At 39.1% G+C, this 27,468-nt stretch overlaps 2 protein-coding genes across 5 annotated transcripts in view; one reads left to right on the top strand and one right to left on the bottom strand.

The window, feature by feature from the left end:
• The window catches only part of CTNNA1 (catenin alpha 1), a 214,242-nt gene that overhangs the window by 80,287 nt on the left and 106,487 nt on the right, over window positions 1–27,468 (bottom strand). For all 4 annotated transcript variants that reach the window (XM_050962581.1, XM_050962580.1, XM_050962583.1 and 1 more), the window contains 2 exons: window positions 6,404–6,484; window positions 5,478–5,630 (listed from right to left, as the gene is read on the bottom strand). In XM_050962581.1, coding sequence (XP_050818538.1) covers window positions 5,478–5,630; window positions 6,404–6,484 — 234 coding nt within the window. The remainder of the gene's footprint in view (window positions 1–5,477; window positions 5,631–6,403; window positions 6,485–27,468) is intronic.
• LRRTM2 (leucine rich repeat transmembrane neuronal 2) lies at window positions 16,504–19,090 on the top strand. Its single transcript, XM_050962714.1, has 2 exons — window positions 16,504–17,092; window positions 17,421–19,090. Exons 1-2 carry the CDS (start codon window positions 17,089–17,091, stop codon window positions 18,965–18,967), a joined length of 1,551 nt encoding a protein of 516 aa, XP_050818671.1. The 5' UTR covers window positions 16,504–17,088; the 3' UTR covers window positions 18,968–19,090.

Raw genomic sequence — 27,468 nt, 5'->3', positions numbered from 1 at the left:
TTAACATATCTGTTCTCAAAATAACTTCTTTTGATATTCAATTTTTCTTTTTTGTATTAATTCCATTATAATGCAGTGTAAAAGATAAACCATTAAATTAGCTAACAGTGATTTTGAAAGCCATCTGAAACATGCTATTCAGTATTGTAGGAGGAAGTGAGGCAATCCACACATAGCCCTCAAATTAATAAAACAGTTAGTTTCCCCCTCTATTAAAGCTGAGTCACCAAACTGAATTGGGCATCCAACTGAAGCTATTCGTGACATGGAAATTTTTGTATATCTGTGATGCACAGGCCTCTCAAGTGTGCCAGATTTTTGTAGGATGTTCCACATTTTGGTTGCACCACAGGGCAGGTGACATTCTGCCAGGACAGAAGAGCATACAACAAAGTAAGCTTAGGCTAAAGAGCCAGAAGGCGTAGAGTTCAAATGTCACCTCTACTGATGTGTATTTTGTTACTGTGCACTTCAAAACCCTACTTAATCGAGCAAGCATTTGTACCCCCTGCCACAGAAGGCAGTCAAGTATCTTTCCCCCCCATTATAAAAAGGTTGAGAGAAAGGCTGCAGAGTCACTTCAGGAAGAGCTGAGACTAGAACCAGGTTTCCAATATGAGAGATTCAAGTTTCATCCATATTGCTTTTCAAAATGAACTTGCCAAACTAGTGTGCTCACTTAGATGAAACTACTGCTTTAGCTCCTAAACAATACTTCCATCCTGAAGCCAAGAACCTGGGATTCCTGATCCGCAGTGTTCTATTGTTCTCTAGAAAATAGCTGTGTAAATCACTGGCAGAACATGTATTGCATATATTCTGTGTGTCTGGTCCACAAAGAAGATAGCTGTTACTCCTGTAGATCAAATGGTAGAGATCCGTGCCGGGGTTCTGAAAGTCCAGGTGTAAAAAGTCTACTGGTTTCCATGTGGGGATTTCTTAGGGTGGAATATATTGGAATTTGTTTTCCAGTTTTTTGAAAAAAGAGTGCTCTAGTTAAGTCACATTAAGAAAAGCCGTCCTTAATAATGAGCTTTACATTTAAAAACTATTATAATCTGTCAATTATAGCATGAGGAACATCACAACTCAGGTGTTCCACCTCTCTATTATGATAAAGTACCATGCACACTTATACTGCAACATACAGACAGAAGTAGTCACATCTAGTACCACTAAGTAGGATGTCTTCTACTAAAACATTTTAAGTAACCTCCTGTAGTACTACAGTTTCTGAAGATGTAGGTAGATTTTTTTTTCCTCTGCGCAACAGTAGATTCCTAAAATAGCCTTATGTAGCAATTATCAGATCAGACAAACAGCTCATTCTGTTCCAGAGTTCTTCAAAAGGGGTCTTAATTCAAATGCAGTGCTAAAAAAGTTAAGTTTTTCCTTCACAGGCAAACTGACACTATGCATGATCCTGCAAAGGCACTCTATTCATTCTAAGAAAAAGGAGACTGATGGTTGGAAGCTAACGTTTTTAGTATAATGCACATACGCTCCTGTAAGAGCTTTGTAAACATCTAGGCTATGCCTACACTGCACTGCAGTGTAGACTACAGGGGTGTTAACTGAAGAGTGCATCCAAATGTTGCTCTCTCAATGCCCTGTATGGACTATGCTGGAGCAAACTAAAAGGTACCTACTAGGGTTCCTGTTAACATGGTCCTCCTTCACACAGGACTATGTTAACACGAGCAAAGTACCTTTTAATTCATGCCTGTTGCATGTTCAGTGGCACAGTTCGAGCACAACATTTTGGTGTGCTCCGCAATTCACACCCCTGTAGTTTGCACTGCAGTGCACTGTAAACAAGCCCAAAAGATCATGTTACTCTATAGGCATAGTTACACTTCTGAAAGTAAGTGATTACCAAAGATCTCTGAAGAGTTGTTGTATGTAGCATTTCATATTAGTAGTGTCTGTTTCTAGTCAGAAGTGTTCTGTTTAATGCATACTTGCACAAGAGCGTTTTCTTGAAGAACAGAATGTATGATTACACAGACTCTCCAAAAAATTTAATTTGCAGCTTTGTGTTTAAACACAAGCAAGATCAATAATGCCTCGTGCTGAAAATGACAGCTGCTCAGTGCTAGAACTAGTAGAAGCAGAGGGCTCATCTACATGGGGAAACTGACTGGCATAACTACAGTGGTATAACTGTACCTTTATAGCTATGTGATATGAATGCTATTCTGGAACAGAAGTGACTTTATTCCAGCACTAGACTAGCTAAATAGTGAAGGCAAAGTTTGAATTATTTCATCTTTTTAAGAAAATGCCATTAAAACTACATTAAAGCTACTACGCTGAGCATATAAAAGTCAAAAGCCAAATTTAAAAGTTGCATAACAGTAACTGCTTTTGGTTTCTCAGTGTTTCAGCCATAACAGTCCCTATTTCAGCTTCTTTGTTGGTGCCCATTGCCTTAGACCTTGAGCGTCCCTAATAGTTTGCATTTGACTTCGGGCTGGTCCAGACTGGGGGGGGGGGGGGGGGAAGAAATCGATCTTAGGGTATGGCTACATTTGGAATTTCAAAGCGCTGCCCCGGCAGCGCCGCGGCAGCGCTTTGAAGAGTGAGTGTAGTCAGAGCAGCAGCGCTGGGAGAGCTCTCCCAGCGCTGCATGTAAACCACATCCCTTACGGGTGTAGCGTGCAGCGCTGGGAGCCGTGCTCCCAGCGCTGCTGCCCTGATTACACTGACGCTTTACAGCGCTGTATCTTGCAGCGCTCAGGGGGGTGTTTTTTCACACCCCAGTTGCAGCGCTGTAAAGTGTGAGTGTAGCCAGGGCCTCTGATACACAACTTCAGCTACGTGAATAACATAGCTGAAGTCGAATATCTAAGATCGGAGTACTCACCCGTCCAGACGGTGCGGGATTGATGTTCGCGGCTCTCCGTGTCGATTCTGGAACTCCGTTGGGGTTGACGGAGTTCCGGAATCGATATAAGCGTGCTCGGGGATCGATATATCGCGTCTAGATTAGACACGATATATCGATCCCTGAGCAATCGATTTTAACCCGCCGATACGGCGGGTAGTCTGGACGTACCCTTCATATCCAAATGGATGAATATATTGTGGTAAATCTGAATTATCTGTAAGGTGTACTTTAGAGAGCTACAATGTAGCTTGTTTTTACCTTTGACATGCACAATTTGGGGACATTTTGGAAAGCTCCTCCAGTTTCTGAACAGCCCTATACCACTATTTAGATACATGTGTCTACAATTAGCTCCGGCCCCAGAGAAGTATCACAGCATATTTATCAAAAGCTTATCAATTTCATTTGACATACATCACAAGGTGATTTCCAGATTCCAAAATTGCATAAAGAAGTTCCACACTTCAGGAGAAATGCGATTTTATACAGGATATTTCCAAACAATTACAGTTAATTTTTCCACACTTCCCATATAATCAAATAAGCAGAATGTATGGAGAAACCAAAAGGCAGAACAGCTTTACACCAAGTACCAACCAAAACCAAAAGAGGTTTTTGGGGGCAAGGAGGTCACTGAATAAGCCAATTAAATCAAAAAGTATTAGGAGGTTGTCAGGGAATTCAGGTTGTCCTGGCAACCTAAATTAATTCCCTTTGCTTTATTTATGAATAGTACCTCCAAACTGTTTAATTATTTCAAGGAAAACATTACCTAGCCTTATGTGATTCCTGTGCTGAAAGACCTTACAGTCTCTCTTATGTGTACGTGCAATGGTGCCAAGAGTCTCTTAAACTAGTGAGAAAATGGCTTGCAGAATTAATGCAAGAGTCAGATCAATGAAAGAGTGACAATTGCCTTGTTCCTGAAGAAAAAATAAATAAGAGTTGTGTGAAAGACCCAAGATTATTCTAAAAGTCAAATGGACTAATTTGTAGTTCAACAGCAGAACAGCATTATTATACAGTACATTTTGATCAGCATTTGACTTTCTTTTTTATTGCAATTGGGGTTAGTGGTGAGAATTAATCATTCAACCGACCAATTGACAGTATTAATAGAACAGAACATTTAAAGGTTTGGCAAAAACTAACTATGCACAAGCAGTAAACAATTACAACTGTAGATTTATATTCCTTTACAATTTTTGCAACACTGCACAAAACTAAGTGTGAATAATAAGACAGCAGGCACTATTACTAAGACATATGCAGTAAGACCAGGAATGAACTTGAATTTTTTTCTTGACTGCAATACCAGTTGCCAAAAACATTAACTTTTATGGTGGATTGACTTGTTTTATGTATTTTAATTAAAACTGGTAAGTTTCCCATTTAAGTTCGTGTTCTTAGAAAACAGTCTTACAGACAGGAAAACTTTCCATTTGATGACTTGTTTTCAAATAATATTCTTATGTTGACCTTATCTAAGGTGTTTGTATCCAAATTCTTATTTTTGTACAGAAGTTTGTAGCATTCATTCCATAAACCTTTGCATAAAGACCAATTTCACCTAGCAATAATAGATGTTTCAAATGATATTTACATATATTTTGGACTCAATACACCAGCATGAAGGAGGCAGTGATTACTTATGTTTCTGCTTAGAATAATCTGAGTCAGTGTACTATAACCAGACAAAACAACAAATTCACATGTTGAAACTACAACTTTACAAAACATTCAAAGTATGGTTTGAAAATATGATGCATCTCTTTATGCCGTATGTGATCACTAAAAAACACAAGCTATGGCAAAAGAAACTGTTGGATCACCACTTACATAAGTGAGTTAGTCTATAGAAAACCATCAGCATGCAGGTTTATACCTAGGCTTGACAAGATTCGATCTAAAAATCGATAGATGTCAATAAACATCAATTTCCAGTGACATGCTGAAATTGATGAAAAAATATTGACCGGTAGGTAACAGTGGGCAGGAACACAGCCTCCTCCATTTGTGCCTGCAGGGACTGGGTGTCACTGGCACTGTGGTAGCACAGAGTGTACACTGCAGCCCCACTGTCATGCGAGTGAGGGAGTGGGTCTATGACAGACCTTCTGCAACTCTGCTGTCAGGGCCCCACTCCCTCACTCACCAGCCATGAGTGTAGATGAGTCATCCCCAGACAGGCACTGTTCAACAGCAGCACTCTGTGCCCAGGGCTCATTGTCCTCCTCACAGTCCTGGCTGGGAGTTATCTGCTCTGCCAGGCCAGGACTGCAGCCTCCCCTGCAACTTGAGCCCGAGTGTCTTGGCCCTCTCAGATTGGCAGGAAGCCCCTGCAACACCACTTCCCACACTGCGCTAACTCTAACACCAATTCTCTTTCCCTTGATATCTAACAATTGAAAAAAGGGTACAAAACAAAATAAATATTAATAGTTGAAGTTAGAAAAAATTAATTGAATTTGCCAAGCCTATTAATACTATAAAAAGTGTTAACAGCTAGAATACAGTTTGAAAACAAATTAGAAATTAAGCTAAAATTTGTAAAACTGGCAACTTCAGTTGGTTTGTATGACCTTACCTCAATCAACTTATTGGCATGTTCACGGAAAACCTGTGCATACTCCTTAACTTCTTTTTCATTCCCATTCTTGGCAGCTTCAATCAATACTAAAAGTGGAACGTTGGTTTCCAGAAAAGAATCGGACACATGATCCATAACAGCTTTGCGGAGCTAAGAATTAAAATGAAAATTAGTTGGTTTTTTTTTGGCACACAGTTCAACTGCTGTTTTCTTGCATCTTATTAACAGGAAAATGTTTGCCACAATAAGGATCTTGATTATTTGTTTAGTAATTGCTCCCTCTGTTGCTGTGTGAGACCAGGGCTCTCTCTATTGGGGTTGGCCATTCAGTTTTTGCACCAATTTAATCAAACTGGTTAAGTCAGTGCAACAACTCATTTGGGCACATTAATATTTATTTAAAATGTAGAGATATTGGCTTAGCTTCAGTGACTAAATCTGCGCTTTTTCTGCTGAATATTAAAATTAACACACCATTTAATTCAATGTAAGGATTTTGAAAAAAGTTAAAAAACTCAACTCTCCTATATATTTTGCTACTTCCACATTTGGTTTTAAAGTGAACTTTTTCTCCTTTAACAGTGAACTGTCCTTAAGTGTTACCATTATACACACTGTTGCTGTAGGTGTACGTGTTTGTAATTTGAGTCCAAAATGTTTTATTTTAATTCAACATCCAAAATCTCTTCTCTGTATGGTTATCTATAGAGGATTACAATTCAGACCCTAATACTGTCACCCAAACAAAGCGCTGCAAGCTTCTAGCTTTCAATGAACTAGGCAAGAAAAAAAGAGCAAAACGACTGCCATGCCGGAACACAGAGTGCTCAAACAAACCAAACGTTTCCAATAGGGAACATTCAGAATTGCATTATTTCTATAAACACTTACTACATTACATTAACATTTTATTTATTCTGTACCTGTCTACGCAGGTCCCTGGTCTTTTTAGTCATTTTGTCGATTGCAGAATTCAGTGCATCACTTCTTTCTTTGCGTCCAGCCTATATAAAAAGAGAGGCTACGGTAAGTACAATATTTTATGTTGGACAGGAGACAGTATTCACCTCTTTAAATAGTAAGAAAAATAGCAGGTTATACCAATGCAAAGCTGAAAATGACCTTTGGATTCAACCCCTTATTCAACAAGGCTATTGGTGTTTCTTCCCATCTCATGTTTTCCTTCCACTACATTTTCTCCTTAGAGGAACTACGGGAAAAGTTAAAGGAGTTTTCAGAAGTTTAAGCTAGAGACTGATCCAAAAAGTCTTCAAATACAGTGTCTTGGATCCCTTCTTGATCGATCTGACAACTCCACAGTTTCTTGTGCTAGAGCCACTCTGATTCAGACTTGCAGCACGTCCTGTATGAGAGCTCTGATTAAGTCCTGAAACTCTTAAGACCTCCATCAGAAAGCATGAAAGCTAATGGCTCTGACTCTCACCTTGATATAAAAAGATGTAGACAGTACACACCCATTTGATGGCTGACCTTCACCCAAATATTTTAAATATTAAAATGGTTAATCCAAAGTGGTCACTCATGGGACAAGAAGCATTCCCTAAAGAGTTGTGCATTTCAGATCAACCATAGTGGACAATTCACATGTAGCCAAAACCGTAAGCCACAATTTAAGTACTTTTAAATACAGAAAGCTTAAAAAAAAGCATTTAAGTTCAACACAATCATCAAGTGTAAAAATCCAACACCAATCTCAAAACCAAAACCCACGTAAGGAGGAGCAGTGGATTCCATAAGTAGGGGATCTAGGCAGTGTTGTAACCTTATTTCTTCTTTGCAATTTCGCTTTGATTAAAGCAGACATGAGGCTGAGAGAATACTGAGCTCAAATGTAATTATGTATATTAAGGAATTCTAACAATGATTTTAACACATATGGTTAGATTCTAGTTCTGAATATACAGTATATAGCTTTAAACTAGCCTTTAAGCAATCACAAAGCAATTTTACGAAGTTCTGCACTATGCTCTCGTAATTATACTGCTGAGAGAAGACGAGATTAGCCGCCATTAATGTGTGTGTACGCTGAGAAAAGAACACATTAACCACCATTAATGTAAGTGTAGGCTAATTATCAAATGATAGGTTGATTTGGAAGACTTGGATCAGCAACTTTGAAATCTTAATCAAAGATCTGGAGTTCTGCATAAACCAGATTTTATGGGATTAACCCCAACTGGGAACAGCAAGGCTGGGTTTATTTTGATCACTGTTAGGCTCATGTCCACACTACAAACTAAAGGTGACCGACACTAGGTTGTCTTACATGTCCACACTGCCCTCCTTCTGTCAGCGCTGCATGTCCTCACTAGAAGCACTTCCACCAACTTAACAGTGGCCGGCTCTCAGCTCCCCACTCCCTGCCAGGAGCCTGGGAGCAGGGCACTGGGAGCCCAGGCAGCAGCCAGGCTCTAGTGGGAACCCTCCCCCGACTCTGGGGTGACAGCTCGAGCTGAGAGTGGCCTTCTTGTCAACTTCACAGCTCCAGTGCAGAGCCATGAAATTGACAAGAATGACAGCCAACAGCCAAAGTAAGTAATCCATAGTGTCTCCACCTACAGTGCATTGCCTAACTACAATGACAGAAGCCCTTCGTCGCTCGTGGAGGTGGATTTACATTGGTGTAGTAAGGCACTTACACTGGCGGGAACAAGGCTGTAGTGTGTACACTGACACAATTAGGTTGATGTTAGGGTGACCAGATATCCTGATTTTATAGGGACAGTCCTGATTTTGGAATCTCTTATATAGGCTCCTATTACCCACACCCCCGTCCCGATTTTTCACATTTGCTGTCTGGTCACCCTAATTGATGTAAGCTGCCTTATGTCGACTTAACTGTGTAGTATAAACCAGCCTTAGTTACCAGCCATGATATCCAAGGTCAACTAAACTGATTCGCTGTCACAGAAAGTGGTTACAAGACAAAAAAGCACTGTAGATTGAAGTTACTATTGGAACAAAAATTAGTTTAGCTATTCCTCTTCCTAGCATCACAATGCAGCCTATTAAAAATCTCACCCCACTCCCTGCCAAAAAAAAAAAAGTATGTTAAATTATACAGAAGAAAAACTAATGATTCTAATTACTATACACTTATGTTTCCTCATGTTTAAAGTTTACATGTAGAGAGAGTTCAACCAGAAAAGCATCAAGTTCAAAGAGCTCTGGTTTACTGCTTATGACATTATCTTTACTTTGTCTAAAGCTTTCAGTTGATATTTATGACAAGTTTAAACAAAACTGAAGTGACTAATAGCATACTCTGTAGAAGCAGATTCGTGTGCTGTGATTCAGTTTAAGATGAAGCCTAAACTCTGAATTTACTAATTTTGTCTTAAGCTAGCCAGCCTAAAAAATAATCCATTTGTTTGTGTTACCTAGGGAACAGATGTTTATGGTTCATTCACCAAAAGCAGATCTCAGTAGCCGTTATTTACTGAAATTTGCATGATTTCTGTGTGTTTTCCAAGTTATAATTGTTGTCAGTTGTTGGCTGCATGTGGGTTCTCTCTGCATGCTGCACTGGCTCTGGCCAGTTAGCCCGTACAGCTGACTTCGATTGAACTTCTCAGGAAGACCACAGACTCTGTGTGGTGGCTAAGGCGCTTGACCAGGTTTATTGCTGACAAAATATGGTATTAGTGCCCTATACATGTTACAAGTACACTTAATACATGTATGCCCATGACAATGAACAGCTGAGTGAGTGGTGGGACTTTCTGCTCCCTCCTCGGCTGGACCTCAGTGACCCCTCTTTGATACACTGATGCAGACAAGATGCATGTTGTGCGTCTGATGCGGCTAGTTGCCACCCCTTGTCTTGTACATGTTGGTTCAATCAAAATGTCTCTAGCCATCAGCCTGTCATCCTGACCTTATCCTTAGGAAGGGTCAGTGTGTCCCTGTATCTTCGGGGAGTGAGTTTACACTCTTAGTATCGGGATGCTCTGGCATGATCCTTCTGGAATATGATTATGCAAGTGTCCAATGCCTAACACTTAGGAGCATTTATATTTTTGCCAAGTTCATGTTCCGGACAGTGAACCTACAAGCAGGCATGTTTTGTAACCAGGCCTGACTTTTGCTCATATGCTGACTCTTGCTAACTCTGCTTTATATCAGCAGGGCCTGATCTGTTTGGGCCTTAGGCCTTACACCAGGTCCTTTATATCAGGCCTCATGTCTCAGGAGCTCTCTCTCTACACTACAGCAATATGATCAATTCAAAAATGTAGTTCAATATCCAGATTTTCGGCTATGTCTCCTTGCTTAATAGAGGACTATATATTCTATACCAGCGGTTCTCAAATTGAGTCACAACCTCATTTTAATGCGGTCACCAGGGCTGCCTTAGATTTGCTGGGGCCCAAGGCAGAAGCCTGAGCCCCACCTCTTTCGCCTGAGGACTCTGGCCCTAGGAAGTGGTGCTCTGATTATAGGGACCCTGCCTGGGGCTGAAGCCCTTTGGCTTTGGCCCTTCCCAACCCAGGGCTCAGGCTTCCGTCTCCCTCCAAGGGTCATGTAGTAATTTTTATTGTCAGAAGGGGCTTGTGATGCAATGAAGTTTGAGAACCCTTGCTCTAAACTACTTTAACTTGAAGATAGAAACCCAAATATTTGGGTATTCCAGGAAGTAAAATTTAACTTATGTATAGCCTCAAGTTGTTCCAAAATTAAAATGAGCAGCTGTAAATTATTTCCAGTGTGTTAGCTTTACAAAGCACTAAGTATACAGGCTCTAGACAATGCTGAATAAGACAGCTTTCACAGGATTTCTCTAATTTCTCTACATTTTGCCCTTCAGAGGGCTGCGTTGGCAATCTGCCAGCAGCCAAAGGGCTGCACCTACTTGGCATAAAATGAAGCATATTTTAGCTACCCATATTAAGTAAGAGGTCCCAGCAACCAATGCATCATTTTACTGCAACCAGTGAAAAATGGAACACGGCAAGTTGGGGCCCATAGTCTTGTTGGGCCATATTTGCGTCAAAGCCACAGGCTGCACTGGCAGAACTCTAGTATAGTTTAGACTACATAAGTCTAGATTCATATATAAGGGACCACGAGGATCATCTAGTCTGACCTCCTGTATCACCCAGGCCATAGAATTTCACTCAGTGATTCCTGCATCCAGCCCAGCAATTTGTGGTTGAACTAAGAGCATGTCTAAGGTTATGTCTACATTGCACTTTTGTGGGTCAGGGATGTTAAAAACAAAATAAACAAAATCACCCCACCCCACCCCCGACCAACAAAAGTTTTAACAAAAAGCACTGGTGTGGACAGTGCTTTGTCAGTAGGAGAAAGCTACTGCCCCTCGTTGGGGGTACTTTTATTTTGCCAGCAGGAGAGTTCTCCCATCAGAAAAAGTAAAAGCAATGTCAGTATCTAGAGGACTTTGAGTTAAGCGTACACCATCATGAACCTATCATCTACTCTGGCTTGAGAACAAGATTTGTGGATGGCTTGACTTTGAGAAATTAACATCCTCAGCTGTGGGTTTGCCAACTTCATTCAAGAGGAGAGTGTTTGTGATCACTTTTTAGCTTTAAATGGAGGAAGGAAAAGTTCATTAAAAACTTGAGATGGATAATCCATTTCACTCAATTACAAAGCTCTATTTGGATAATAATAATAATAATTAATAATAATTAATAATTAATAATAATAATAAAAGCTAATCAAGTTCTCCTAAAGCTGTTACTCTCACAAAAATTTATAACCAGCTTGTAAGCTAAAAGTAGCACAAAAATTAGATGGTTGTGGCCAATGGAGGGATGACCATTTAAAGCAGCAAGGTAACTATATGGTAACTACCCAGAAACCCATTTATTTTCTGACCTGAGTGTAGCTGTGGTTCTTTAATGAGAACTCCAAAGTAAAAGAAGAGTTGGTTACATTACAAAAACCTACAAGTAGTACAGCAGAAACTCACTAGTGTACAAAACAAAGCAGCTTCACTTCATATCTCAGCTACGTAACAGCTCTGTAGCGAGAGCTCATAACTAAGATACCATTGCTTTTAATATCTGAACTAAAGTATTTTGACTGGTAGACTGAAACGTCAATTAATTAAACCGAAATACATTTACTGGAATCTATTCTGAGAGAGAGCTTTTCTGTTTCAGAATAGACAGCTTGTCTTGTGAATTGTAGTGTGTGCAAACTGGGTAATATGCAAAATGTCCTAGTCAAAATTAGCGAAGTTCTTTTTTGAGATTAGTGTTTAGCACACCTTCCTTTTGGCCAGCCAGTACTGAAGGAAGTTTTACATAAAAGCACACCTCTAGGTGCAGCAATTTCACCATGAAATTACTCTGGGAGTGCTCAGGCTATCATGGTTTAGCACATGCTTTTCTAGAAACTTTAACAGTTTTCTTAGCACTTCACTTACATCTGGGTCTAAAAAGGATAACCTTCCACACTCCTTCACTATCCTAGCATACTGACTGTAAACAATTCCAGGTTGTAAAATAGTGCTTTGACCTGACTGAAGTTGTAGGTCAGAAAATAGATGGGTTCAATTTTTGTCATTAAAACTTTTGTTGGTCGGGATTGGGGTGTGTGTGTGTGTGTGTGTGTGTGGTGTTTTTTTTGTTTGGTTGGTTTTTTTTGTTTTTTTACACACATCCCTGACCAACAAAAGTGCAATGTAGACATAACCTTAGACATGCTCCTAGTTCAACCACAAATTGCTAAGCTGGAAGCAGGAATCACTGAGTGAAATTCTATGGCCTGGGTGATACAGGAGGTTAGACTAGATGATCCTCGTGGTCCCTTATGTATGAATCTAGACTTATGTAGTCTAAACTGCACTAGAGTTCTGCCAGTGCAGCCTGTGGCTTTGACCCAAATATGGCCCAACAAGACTATGGGCCCCAACTTGCAGTGTTCCATTTTTCATTGGTTGCTGGGACCTGGAGTCTCTGCAACCCTCACCTCTTACTTAAAAATATGGGTAGCTGAAATATGCTTCATTTTATGCCAAGTAAGTGCAGCCCTTTGGCTGCTGGCAGATTGCCAACGCAGCCCTCTAAAGGGCGAAATGTGGAAAAATTAGAGAAATTCTGGGAAAGCTGTCTTATTCAGCATTGTTGGTGGCTGCACTCTGAGGCCACCAAAAATCTGTTGCGAGAATCCCCTGGAATAGATCATGAGGGTCCCTTCTGACCTTAAAGTCACAGTCTATGTACTTTTCTAGTGGATTCCTTTACCATAGCATCCAGTTCTTCGGGGGGGGGGGGGGGCGGGGAATCAAGGTGTAGCGTGAAACAGAATTCTTGTGAGGCCTTTTGGTACCACTAATGTTACTGGGAGAGAAATGCTGTTATCCCCTTCCCAAATACACACCCTTTCAACTTTGCTGCAAAATACTTGTTATGCGAGAAACCAGTAGATGACATTGCTACTCATAGTCTTAATTTTTTTTTCTGAGTATGCAAGCAAGTTTTCACGCTTACAAGTAGTGCTGTATTGTTAGTTTTGTAAGCAGCAGGAGCTTATTCTCTGCTTTTAACTAGAATCGTTTCTGGAAGCACAGTGGACCCCTGGGATGTGGGCTGAGTTTCCTGAAAGAAGGGACTACTCGCATACCTAGAGACTCCATGCCACTGATTTCTGAAACAGAAAGCCAACCTGCAATGTGCCAAACATCAAGCATTACATGGCAGAAGGGCAACATACTTCACGAAGAAAAAGAAGAAAAAGAAAAAAGGCTTTATTGCATTTGGACAGTAACCCTCCTTAGCATTAGTTTACCACCACATTAGGATTGTGTAATTCTCATCTGTGTTAACCGGTACCACAAGCAAGATGATACCGGTAGGAGAAGCAACACAACTGATCTGAAAGAAATTCTGAAGTTTGGGTAACTGGTAACATTCATAAGAATTACACAGGATATCAATTCTTTGCCATAACTCAACTTCTGAATATAGAATGCCATATTCTTGCAATGGCAGTATGAATTTTACAAAGATTACAGGTAAAAATCTTTCAAAAACAGAATGTTTTTTATCTAGCTAGTTGCTATGTCATACGTAACTTCAGGTATACTTTCATAGTGGTTCCTTAAGGAAAAAGGCAATTCAGTGCTTATGCTGGGTATATTTTTGTTAATCAAAATATTTAAATTTTTAAATTAGCTTGTATGATTTGTTTGCAAGAAATTCCTTCTGCAGGGGTTCTCAACAAAATTTTTGGCGGAGTCAGTGTGGCCACCAACTCTTGCTGGTGGCCACGCTGACCATTTTTCCTAAAACAATTAACTGTAGGAAAAACAAATAAATATGCATATACACATGTCCAAATTCTTGTAATTTATTTATGTAGGGTTTTTTCAGACTTTGTAATAAAACTATTTTACAGTTGTGTCTATTCTTTACTGGACCTAAACAGAACACAAAAATAAATAAGGTGTTTTGCATATTCTTGTCTGTTGTTTTTCTTTTGCTTTTTTTACTCGCGCTTTTTCTTCTTCTAATACTTGCTACCTGGTAAGTCTTCTGCTGTGAAAAGTGATATTTGTATGTTTGTTAATACCACTTTTCACAGCAGAGTTAATTTGTCAAAGGGCTTCCTGGAGCTGAGTAAGTCCTGAATGGGGAAGTGGGTAGGGAGGCAGCAGGGCCAGGGACGCTGGCAGGGGTAGAGAGCCTGGAACCAGAGCCTGTCACCATGTGGACAGAGCCTGATGCCCCATGGCCAAAGCCTACCTCCCCTATCCCTGGGAAAGAGGGGGAATTCACCAGCTGCCTGCACCTCTACAGTTTGTATCTCAGGAGGGGGGCACTGCTCAATCTCTGCTGGTGGCCCTGGGAGAGGGGCCATTGCTTTCTCCTCCCGCACCCAAAGCCCAGATGGCTGTGGCTGCAAGGAAAGGCTCTGGTGGCCGCATGTGAGAAACACTAGACTAGAGCAAACTTGGAAATATTTACAGTGCAATTTAATACACAACCAGCACATTTTCTTTATTATAGTCAATTAGTGTTCATATGTGCCTCTCTCACACCCAAACTTCTAATTAATGCCTCAATGAAGTCATAGCTCTGTTTAAAGCAGAACAGTCCGCCACAAAATGACAACTTCACTACAGGATTGAAGAGAATGAAGAGTTAGGGAAAGAAGGCACAAAGCTTTGTTTAAACTCAAAACACTTTATAATCAGGGTTACTGCTTTCTGAAGTGTGGAAAGAATTGTTTTGTTTTTAAGTCCTGTATTTGAGTTTCGCACCTTCCCTATCATTATGAAAGTCCCTTAAGGCCATCTTACATTAACATGAAAGGTATTCCTTCTCTGCAGTCCATGCATTGAAGACATTTCCATGTCACTGTATGGGGCTCAAAATGAATAGCCCGTTGTAACAGTTTAAAATGCACCTCATTACATTATAGCTCCAAGTTACAGGATAAAGGAATTTAAAAAAAAAAAAAAGAAGACGAAGAGCATACTCAAGGAAACAGAAGAGGAAAGTTAGAAACAAAATTATCTGGGTTAAAGCAGCCTTACCAAAAAATAGTCATGAAAATTCACCAACTCATTTACCCTTTATTATTAGTTATCATGGAAAAGGAGTGGTATTTGTGTGTGTCCTAAGTGCGCACAGCTAGTCCAGAGTATAGATCCTCTAAATCTGGTTGAATGTGTGAGCTCTTGATAAGAGATACTGATTGGTCAGCAACAGTGCAGGCAGACAGCTTTACAAGCTTTCCCAAGAACACAGTTCTACCAAGTATCAGAGGGGTATCCGTGTTAGTCTGGATCTGTAAAAGCAGCAAAGAATCCTGTAGCACCTTATAGACTAACATATTTTCACCAGTAACTGCACACCGCCCCATAGTAACTCTAGCTCAGGAACCAATCCAGGCAACAAACTTCAATGCCAACTCTGCCCACACTGCTGAGCTTCAGTTCATCAGCAAATTTGACACTATCAGCTCAGGATTAAACAAAGACTGTGAATGACTTGCCAATTACAAAACCAGTTTCTCCTCCCTTGGTTTTCACACCTCAACTGCTAGAACAGGGCCTCATCCTCCCTGATTGAACTACCTCATTATCTCTAGCTTGCCTGCATATATATACCTGCCCCTGGACATTTCCACCATATGCATCTGACGAAGTGGGTATTCACCCACGAAAGCTCATGCTCCAAAACGTCTGTTAGTCTCTAAGGTGCCACAGGATTCTTTGCTGCTTTTACAGTTCTAGCAGTGCATCTTAATTTTAAAGATGCAACATCACTGCTGTTCAGGCCTGGACGTTCTGTTGCACAGATTCCCAGCAAAACTAATGTGAACTTCTAGTCACAGGAGGGGGAAAAAACGAACACAAAACAAAAAAAGCTAACTACTAGTGACTGAAGTAAACCATCAAGCTCCTCACTTGACCGCAAATGTGATTTGAGCCCCAGCCTGAACTGCAGAGCACATAGCATTACCTCCACCCAATCCCCAGGAACAACAGTCATCTGCAGTTTTGTTAAAATTGAGAAAAATAGGATTTTGAAAGTGGGGAAAATCTAATTTGATTCTAAGGAAAACAAACTTCACACACTTGAAGTTAAAGTTTTATTTTTTCAGAGAATTTGTCACTCTTAATTGTAAGTTTATTATTTTGTTATTTTTGTTCACATCTCCACTTAGTTTCACCTCCCCATATTCCAACAATATCTAAGCAAAATGTTTTCCTTCTTGTTCATTCTAAAGACAAAGAAGGAATGCAATGGCATACAGCTCTAAAATGCCAGATAATTCACATCACTGTACCAGTTGGTGCTAATCAGCATTCCCCTATTACTACTCAAACAGTATGTGCACATTCCCTATTAAAGTTCTTTATGTGCAGGAAAATACAATACAAAATGAGCAAGAGCCAGCATTAAAAGACCCTTCACAATTCTAGCTGTACACTGCTTGAGGCTGTCTGAAGATAGTAAGCAAAATGTACTACAGAAAAAACATTAGAAATCATTCTTACTCCTTGAATTGTATGGATGAAGTGTTCTTACAGTTGATTTTTCCCCTCTGTCAGTAGTTTAACAGGATCACAGTATGCACCATAATGCTTTAAAACAGAAAAGCTTCTGGAAAACCCAAACAAAAGGAACGTCACCAGGTGACGTCAGCCTATATACAGTTCTGTGTGGTCGCGGCGCATAAGCAAATCCATTCTTGTACCGTTTCCCTGAAAAGCTTTTCAGTAAATGCACTCATGCTACTACAGGAGCTTCTCTCAGCAATAAGCCACCCATCTGCCATCAACAAGTTAAGACTAAAAGAACCCACAGCCGTGGAAAAAGACCGTGAGCTTCAATTAAACCACAGAGCAGTCACAGGAGGAGGAAAAAAAACAACTTACATTCAGCATTGATTCCACAATTACAGACCTGTCACACGACATCAAGCCAACGAATTTAAAAGGAGTATTTTGAGAGAGCAGTGTGGATTCAGTCTTACATTAATATCGAAGGACACTAGAAAACAGTAAATTATTCAAAGGCTGTCTTACACTGGAGCCTTTTACAGACTCACTGCGTTGAGTTTAAAACTACGACTGAATGCAACCTCCAATGTACTCAAAAGAATGGGTAAGTTTACACATTTATATATACCTTTTATGATGAAAAACAGCTATGCTTCAGAAAAACAGAGGTACTAAAAATAGATTTTCTGAACTGAAGCCTTTTAATTGCTTGTTCACATTGTCACTTGTAATCTTCAATACTGTAGATAAAGATTTGTATCAAGGACAATATCTACGTACTCTATTTAGTAAGTTAGTTCTTACATTCAGAAGAAGCTTTTTAGAGATGCATGAAAGTAATCTGCAGTGAAATCTTTCACTATAATGTTCTAAGTGTACATGATCTGATAAGAATATCCTATCTTGTTGTTTCCCTAAATTATATTCTGCAGGCTTACATTTCAAGTGGCCATTAGGGGCTCCTATGCTGGCAGCACTATATGCAATGAGTATGATTTTAAAATTGCTGCCTGCCTTGGGCATGGCTTGTCCACCAAAATGTCGCTGTGAGAAGCTGCTCTTTTACTGTGACTCTCAGGTGTTTCACTCAGTGCCAAACACCACTGACAAGGGCTCTCTAGGTTTGTCACTGAGGCACAATTATATTTCTGAACTTGAAAGGGATCAATTTGCAAGCTTCAGTCAACTTACTTGGCTTCACTTAGATCATAATCAAATTGCAACAGTAAGAGAAGATTCTTTTCAAGGACTATATAAACTTAAGGAATTAATCCTAAGTTCAAATAAAATATTTTATTTGCCAAACACAACTTTTAGTCAACTGTTGAACCTGCAAAATTTGGACCTCTCTTTTAATCAGTTATCCTCTCTGCATCCTGAGTTGTTTTATGGACTTCGCAAACTGCAAACCTTGCATTTACGTTCCAACTCCCTGCGGACTATCCCAGTCCGCCTTTTCTGGGACTGTCGTAGTCTGGAATTTCTGGATTTGAGCACAAATCGCTTACGAAGTTTGGCTCGCAATGGATTTGCAGGATTAATCAAATTGAGGGAGCTTCACCTAGAGCACAACCAGCTGACAAAGATTAATTTTGCTCATTTCCTACGGCTAAGCAGTCTGCACACCCTCTTCTTGCAGTGGAACAAAATTAGCAACTTGACATGTGGGATGGAGTGGACCTGGGGTACCCTAGAAAAACTAGATTTGACTGGAAATGAAATCAAAGCCATTGATTTGACGGTTTTTGAAACTATGCCTAATCTTAAAATACTCCTAATGGATAACAACAAGTTAACCACTCTGGATTCCAAGATCTTAAATTCACTCATATCCATAACTACAGTGGGCCTCTCCAGCAATCTGTGGGAATGCAGTCCAAAGATATGTGAATTAGCCACATGGCTGAGTGGTTTTCAAGGTCGGTGGGAGCACTCCATACTGTGCCACAGCCCAGACCACACCCAAGGAGAGGATATTTTAGATGCAGTTTATGGTTTTCAGCTTTGCTGGAATTTATCAACTATTGTTACATCCATGGTTACAAGTTACAGATCTCCAACTACTGAGTATACAAAAAGAATAAGCTCATCGAATTTCCATATGGGAGACAAAGAAATTCCAACTACTGCAGGCATAGTTGTTACTACTGAAGAACATTTCACTGAACCAAACAATGCCATCTTCACTCAACGGGTAATTACAGGAACAATGGCTTTATTATTTTCTTTCTTTTTTATCATTTTTATAGTGTTCATCTCCAGAAAATGCTGCCCTCCCACATTAAGAAGAATTAGGCAGTGTTCAATGATTCAAAATCACAGGCAACTCCGATCCCAAACACGGTTACATATGTCAAACATGTCAGACCAAGGACCATATAACGAATACGAAGCCACCCATGAAGGACCTTTCATCATCATTAATGGCTATGGACAGTGCAAGTGTCAGCAGCTGCCATATAAAGAATGTGAAGTATAATATCTACAAGTCATCATACAAGTCATCAAAAATTAAAGCAGATAAGTAACCTATTTTAAAATTGATGGGGACCTACATATGATTCTAATTTTTACAAATGTTGACATAAACCCTAATTTTCAAAAACTATTTAATGGAAGCATTGTTTTTGAAGTGGTGCAGTATTTTAAAAGTTTTGTTGTTTTTTTAAATAAAACCATATTTTCAGTGTTAAAGCAATGATTACATTAAATTTGCACTCAATGTTTGAAAGTCAAAAAGATGCTCACCTCAAAACATGTAAAATGTTTCATGTTATGTAATTATATGACTGTGTAAACATTTATACTTAAGTCTCCATAGTCTACTTTTTCTAATGAAAATAGTCTGGGTGAAAGGAATCTAGATATGTGTACAGATATCTGTGAGGGAACATGCATTACATTTGTTCCATTGTAGCTATGTGATCACAAACATTCCAGTTGGCTCAGTTCACTTTTCAAGGTAGACTTACAGGAAGATTTTCCTTCTGTGATAATCTGATTCTAAAATCTACAGTCAGAGAAGAGGAGGAAGGGGATTTTTCAAGTGTATTGGAGACTGGTGATTTTAAATACTGTTTTCCTACCTCCGTATGGATAGTCAGCCTTGCCTAGATGTACCTTTGCTAAAGCTCACAGCAAATTTACAACACAGCAGTTTTACACAGTTACAAACTGACTCTGTAAATGCTTACAAAGTACTCAAGTGCTTATGTAGGAAGGCTCGATTCAATGCAATCAATTCTAAGTATTCAATGTGTTTAACTCTTATTAGACCTCTGGTTTGATTTGATAATTGGCATAGCTTTTCAAATAAATTTAGGCAAATTATTTGGGACCATGAAAGAAAGGTATTTCAACAGCTTCTCATGTGTAAATACCCTGCATGCAAATTTTAATTAAAAGTAAATATCAATTTTGGGGGTAAAAAGAGACTAGGGAGGGAAGAAGCCTCTCCTCTCCTCCCCACAGCAGTTTCTTCATCTTGCCTAGAAGCTATTTTCATGCACTAATGCGACTGGTTTCTCTGGAGACAGAATTAGCCCCTGCAATATAAGCTTTCACTTATTCTATTCTTGTGAAACTCCCAATCTTCCCAAAGTCAAGGTAGTTAAATCCAATCTCATATCACTTAAGTATAAAACGAAACATTTTTCAATTAAATACTTTCTAAGCTAATTATAATTTATCAGCTGAACAATTACAAGAAAAAAGTTTAAGGTCATATGCTATCTGCATTTTTTTTAAATAAAATTACTCACCTTGGAAACTTATTTTCTTTTATCCAGAAGTAGCATGTGCTATAAACACTATTATAAAATTACATGTAAATATTTGGAGACCTATGCAGCCACAGTGGTATAAGACACCACAAATAAATATAAAATTACAATATTTTTAAGAAAATTGCTCAAATATTGTAAACTTTAACCAAAGTTACTAGACCGGGGGGGGGGGGGGCTACAGGGAGGAGGGGATTTATATATATAAATATGTATATATATTTAAAATGTGTTCTGGGTCAAATGCTGCAGTGTTTGACAATTAGCAGCAGCACACAACTGGAGAAAACAATTCCTCCGTGTTGACATACTGTAATTGCTGATTCATTCAAGGTATGTTAATTATGTGTTGTACCAAACTTCTAAAAACTTTTCGAACAGATAGTCACTGCACAAGTCTGTTTGCTTATCATTCAGCATTATGTTTACATACACACACACCCCTACGTATTTAGGGTACAGTTATACAACATTGTGATGTTTTATTGTGAAAGGAATAGGTCTCAAATACATGGGGCTTCAGATAATATTTTTCATAAATATTTTTAAATTACTCTTATGCTATCCACATGCTTCCGAATACCTTTGTGTCACATGAAACTGCAGTGTCACAACTTAGCAAGAAAACAATATATACATTTTCTTATTCTCCATGATTTTGTATTCTATTAAGGCAAGTGCATTCAGTAAAGGCTAGTTTCCCATAATTTTTTTAAATGAACCCATCTGCTGTTAGAACCTGAATATAGACTGATTATCTTGCATTACAAGTATCCCAACTACTTTCAGCCATATAGAGTACCTTCTATGCAGACAGAGGAAGTGGTAGGAGGAGGAAGAGAAGGGGATGTTTTGATGATTAAATCCTACGAAAAAATAGATTTACTGGCACTACTGGTGATAAATAAATCTTTTATCTTATTAAAATAAGTGTTCGTGGCCCTTTGTTTACATCTAAGCTTCAGTCTTTCCCTCCGATGTGTGACCAGGCATTTCATATCTTGTTAAAAATTTGTGCATGTCTTTACTAGCTATAGTGGTGTAAATGTTTGGGTATTAGCGGGCAGGATCAAGCCCTTGAAGTGCTAGCTTTCAGAAAAGTCTTTGCAAGTGCACCCTTAGGTGCAAACAGATGTGCTCAGGGATTAGAGTCATTCCAGCAATGGTGGGTAGTCAAATGCTTTTGCTATGGTATCCCCACTTAGGAAGACAGGGCTAATTTCTGCTGCACCCAGCCCCTAACACAAACGTTTGTCCTCTCCTTATCCAATAAGATCCTACTGTTGTAGCATGGTCCAAAAGTAACTTGAAATACTTCACTCCAGTGTGGAGAGGGAAGTAGTGAGTGGGGCTATGGCTGTCATGCTACCCCCAAGAGTATGTGACTGTGTTGCATTTGCAATCCTACACAAGAGCCCTAATTAGCAGTAATTTTTAGCATAGTTTACAGTCATGACTAAGGAAGGCTAGCAGGCTTCCAGCTTACCTTGTCAACAGGGCTATGTCTAAACCCCATTCCCCTTGTTTGCCGTGCTCCAAAAACCAACACAACACTGTTTGCCCTTAACAATTAGTAACCATCCAGGTCCTTATCCTCTAGAATTTCAGCACTCTCCCTTCCCTCCGATCTCCAGGAATCAGCTTTCAGCCAAGGCACCCACCCCCCTTTTGAACCAGTACTCTAGGCTCAGCCTTGCCTAGAGATGGTAAAGTAGTAAGGCACACACAATCTAATGCCACGTAAGCTGTGGAGGCAATGTAAGATTTAACAGCCTCTGCATGACCCATCTTAAACAAAGTCAATCTCCCAACTGCCTCAGAACATAATTCCCACTCCCTAGCAGCATTTAGCCTTTGACCTGAGTCGTCAACACCCAATATTCAGGGAAGGACTGTTGGACATTCACACATTAGACCCCAGCAGTGAATATTACATCCAATGTACTGTGCGTCATATATGGCAATGAAAATTTAACTAGGTTTCTCTAATAAGCAGTAAGTAATGATCTATGCCAGCGTCGTATGCAAGAACTCATTAGAAGGAGCAATTCCAAGTGGCTTTTTAAAATTGTTTTCCATTCTCAATTGTTTGTGGCTCCATCACGACAATAAATTTTCTTTCATTTGGCAAACACTTTTCTTGTGTTTCTTAGTGAGCGCAAGCCAAGGTGGTTGGTTTAACTTGTGTTCCAGTAGTAGGACTAATGACCACAATCTACATTCCATCTTTTGGTTACTGAGTCTGCGTTCAGATGCACTGCACACAGTCACAGCTCCTATCAAGTTTAGTTGGAATTCTGGGCGCATCACACTTTTATACACACAATTAACATGTGTGGACAGTTTAAGAATTGCTTGTCATTCTCCAGAGCATTCTCTTAAGAACTACTCATCCTCTGCTCCATTCTCCACCCAATTTGCTCATTCCTCCCCCACATTCCTCACACCTTAACTCTCAGTGATATCTGAACCCAACACCTGGAACCAGTTTAAATCATAGTGCTTGAGTGGATCAGAAATAAGGAAGAACAAGCTCTCCCATCTCTAGTAATTTCTCTGCAATGATGGATTTTTTCCACTTATTTTTAACTTTGAAGAACTGCCTGATAAGGCATTGGGTGAGTCAAGTCTTGTTCCTGTACTACTTGATAGTATTCAATCAACAGGACGTTAACACTTATCAGATGCAAGGCTACCCGGGCTCATAACCATTGGGGGAACTAAGCTAGTTTTCAGTGACAAACTAGTTTATGTGCAAATCCAAGTGTGTGTGTCTACATCGAGCTACAGCCCTTTGAAGACAGTCACCTATTGCCAACACTTGAGAGCAAAAGTATCAGCTTGCTTTTTAAGACAGAAATCTGCATTAACATTTGTTTCCTAATGTGCCTAAGTTAATTTTTGTACTAGTCATGAAAGTTGATTGAATTTTGTAATGAGTATTTAAAATTGATCTGTTTCGATTAATGTAATCAGTTAGGAAAAACTAGATTTCATCTTCCATAGAAGTGGATTTCCACACAATAATGACGCTTCAGAGAGGGATGGAATCTTCCTTCTCCCATAGATAAAACAAAATCCAGTGAGGTTTATTCGTAGTGCCAATTCATTCATGTCAATTCCCCTTTCCACAACTAGAACTGAGGTTTATCCATAGACTGAGGCTGTCAGTTTTTTCTTTTAAACCATCGTCCACTGATTGCTAGTGGTACAGTTAAAGGCCACTGTGTAGTCAAGTTGGGGATCACACATTTCATATTTTGTATTAAACACTTCTTTTACAGAGAAGTACTAGGATCTAATCAAATCTTATCTATTAAGATAGGCAAACTCATACTACCTAATAAGGTCAAAACAATAAGCTTTCAGATCTGTGAAGCAAGCATATGAAATGTTCCATCTGCTACACTTTCAACTAAACTCTTTCATTATGGTAAAAGAAAACCCAGATTTTAAAACATTAGTGAACTTTTTCTACCGACACTGAGACCAGAGATTAAAAAGCAGAGTCCCAAATGTATTGTATTCAAGACATGTTTAAGAGCCATTTTCTGGTGGGGGTGAAAATATAAAATGGAGTAAAATTGAAGTGCAGTGTACAGAAAAATTTTGTTATTAAAACTGTATATCATAAAACTGAATTTGCCTCTTTTTTCCTGCCTTCTCAAACATAAATATCTAGAAGCGTCCAGTTTTATGGCAATGTAAAATTAGAAGTCATACCAACTGTGTTCAAAAGAGACACATCGCTTCAAAGCAAACTGCTTAGAAATCTCAGTAGTGAAGTTTTGGTCAGTCTGTTCACCAATATGTTGCTTTAAATTACACTTTATGGACTGAAAAAAAGTCTGAGTATCTGAACTCTTCATGCAGACTGATTCTTTGAGTCTAGAAAGTTTCTTGCAGAAGGAATATGAGTTATTGCTCATGAAAGGTAACAGATTAATGGCTCTGGAGACTGAACCCTTTGTACTCATCTATTTAATGTACAGCAATGCCTTCCACACATCATTGACAGTATACCTCAACCACGACCTTGGAGTAGCCATCTACAAGGTTGAGAGAACAGTTCCTTCCCTATTCTTGTTCAGTCCTTGGACTCTCGACTGTCACAATGAACGGTGCCAATTGGGGTGGTGGGTAATTCAGACAGGGCTATCTATGAACTCAATAAGGACAAGCAACCCAAATCATTTAAAGATAGTATGTGTTGGTGGTTTGGGCTCAACTTTGAATCATCACCAAGCAGAACCAGATACGAGCTGCTGACCTCAAAGAAAAAGTTCCATAGCCCATTATCACTGTCTTGAGTTAACCAGTCCAGTTCTCAGTACGTTACTTGTAGTGATATTCTCAAACACTGATTATTAAAATCAACAAAGATGCTTCTTTCATCATTTAAAGAGATTCAGCGTTAGAGGATGTTAACTTACTAAAATTTCTTTAAAAGTACATGTCAATAACTAAAATCAAGCAAACTTAAAATGACAGATAAAGTTTACTTAATTCGCAAACAAAATCTAAATAGTTTAATTTGTAGCTGCATTTACTATAGGAGAACATTTCCTTAAAGAAAGGTTTGTATATGCAAAACAGAGAATAAAATAACTACTTTTTAAAAACGCAGAATATCAAAATGTTTACTATAGCTGGCTAACAACCCCATAAATTCTTTTCAGCCTTCAAAAACCTGCAGAACATTTAATCTAAATCAATACAGCTATATAAATGAGATACTTAGAATTTTCCATTTAAGTGCTCATATATGTGACTAGTAACAATTAAGGAACGTTATGCACAATATGATTAATGCTGTTCATAGTAATTTTGACAAGAATACTGCAGAACACCGAATCTCTGGCCAGAAATTCTTGACTAACACCTTAAAAAGAGAACTGCAAGAGTGATTTGAAAATTGAGGCAAGTCTGATAATGTGCTGAAATACCCCAACGAACAGGAGGTGGGGTACATTCAACACAAATCTTCCTTAACATTAAAAGCTCCTTCCTCAGGCCTTTAACACCAGTTACTTAAAATATGCACAGAATACACTGTTACTGATGCTAGGAGTCATGCTTTTCTATCTGATATACAGAAAATGTATTCTGGGATGTATTTTTCGTAAAGGGCCAAATGACCACACAAGAATTTTTTTTAGATGAATTCAGCACAAAAATAACTTACCTGGGGCATTAACCACATATTTTTACAATTAAAGGCAACCTTCAAATTGTGGAAGGGTAGGAAAAGCTACAAATAACTAATTGTGGCCTCTTCTATTCTTTCTGATGTATAAAAATCTAAAAAGGGAAGATTTCTCCTGCCTTAGCCTTCCAGACAGGACCGGAGTTTTCCATGTAAACAGATATGACTTGAGAACTACTGAAGTGTTATTGCAAGAGAGAGAAAACTGAAAGTTGAGCAAGGCAGTTTTGCAGAGACAAAAAGTGGATGAAATATCTTTTATTGAACCAACTTCTGTTGGTGAGTGAGAGAGGCATTCGGGCTCCAAAGAGCTGTTGTTCTTCTCAACAAAAAGAATAGGATATGACCTCACCTACCACGTGTGTCATGTTCTGGCACCAACATAGCTAAAACCCTGCAAACAAAGGCGTTTTAGTTGGACTATTTCACTTTCATCATTAATTAGCATTTTGGAAAAATGACCCTTCATTCAAGAGGTTTGACACATCTTGAGACTTCCAGTAGGTCTGTCAGCAAAACCAGCTGACATTCCTGAATACCAAACATTTTTTATAAAAGCTTTCAGGCTCTCTTTATGTAGCATACAGAAGTACCAATGAGTACACTCCCATTTAAAAAAATTCTTTGTAGGTCACTTTTAAATCAGTTCAAGTTTGCTTTGACCTTAACTTTTCAGGCATTTTCTTTCACATGTACTTTACTAATTGAGTACTTAGGATTCTTTTTCAAAGCCAACAACTAAAGAAAAACCATTTTCCTTCTCACATTTTCCATCCTGTAAACTAGGATCAACACATTCACTTGGTCATGTAGGACATGTGCAATTGTTTTATACTAATTCAATGCAGCTTGGTTTTCTAAAAGAAGTCAGCAAGTAAGTTCATTCATCAAGAAGGATCATAAACACTGAAAAGGTCATAATTCTTTACAGGCAAGAACTACTAATTCTGTATTATAAATCAAGAATATAAATCTGAGAAGTCCAAGCTAATTGCTCAGAGTCTGAACTTCAATTGTTACAACTGCTACACTATTTTAAAACTAAGTGCATTGAGGATTTTCTCTCAGCTTGAGCACACAGCCTTCTAGTAAAATGTACAGGCCCCTTACATTTGGTAAGTAGCAAAGGTGGGACAATACTTCCCAGATACTTGAGGAGTCTGCAGGTTTTCCTTCATCTCTAAAGTTCTATTTGGACAATTTTAAGACTACCATGCAGATAAGGAATATGCCAGTTCTGAGAACAGAAATAATAAATATAGATAAGATGGAGGAATGTATTTCCTGAGGAAGAAGGCAGGTATAGTTCTAAGGCATACCTTACAATGATTAAAAAAGACCAAGAGTGGACAGAAAAGGGTTGCTAATTCACTCACCCTATGGATAGTCTTTATCATTACGAGCAACATTGTCTTTATATTTCAGAACTCTAAGATGGTAGCCACAATAGGCTTAAAAAGGTGGCAGGTAGAGAAAAGCACACCTAGTTTAAAATTAAAGCTCTGAGGAACATATAGCTCTGGGCCGTTCAGGGTATGTCTACACTACAGTTAAAAACCCACAACTGACCCATGTCAGCTGATACAGGGGAAGGGGTGGTTTAATTGCAGTATAAAAGTTCTCTCCTGCTGGAGCCTGGGCTCTGGGACACTGCAATTAAAACAGCCCCGTGGCGCAAGTCAGCTGCCATGGGTGTTTAATTGCAATGTAGACATACCCGAATTGGCAGTACAGCAGCAGTGAATCCTGGAAATAAGGGGATGGTGACCTTGATAAAATTGTCAGTCTCATTCATCTACGCTTAAAATCAACACCAAGCCCTAGAGCTTCAGGGAGCCTATAGCCAGGTATATGAATAGGCTAGACTGCAGAGAGGATATGCTGAACAAGACGTGGCAGGTCTTTCATCTTTGACCTGACAAGCATAGACATACCATCGTCTGCAACAGCATGACCATGACATTCTCCTTTTATGAGTTACTTTTATACCAA

Source organism: Gopherus flavomarginatus, chromosome 7, assembly GCF_025201925.1.
Source record: "Gopherus flavomarginatus isolate rGopFla2 chromosome 7, rGopFla2.mat.asm, whole genome shotgun sequence".
Taxonomy (NCBI): domain Eukaryota; kingdom Metazoa; phylum Chordata; order Testudines; family Testudinidae; genus Gopherus; species Gopherus flavomarginatus.
Note: the sequence above shows the minus strand (reverse complement) of the source record. Positions and strands in the feature narration are given on the sequence as shown.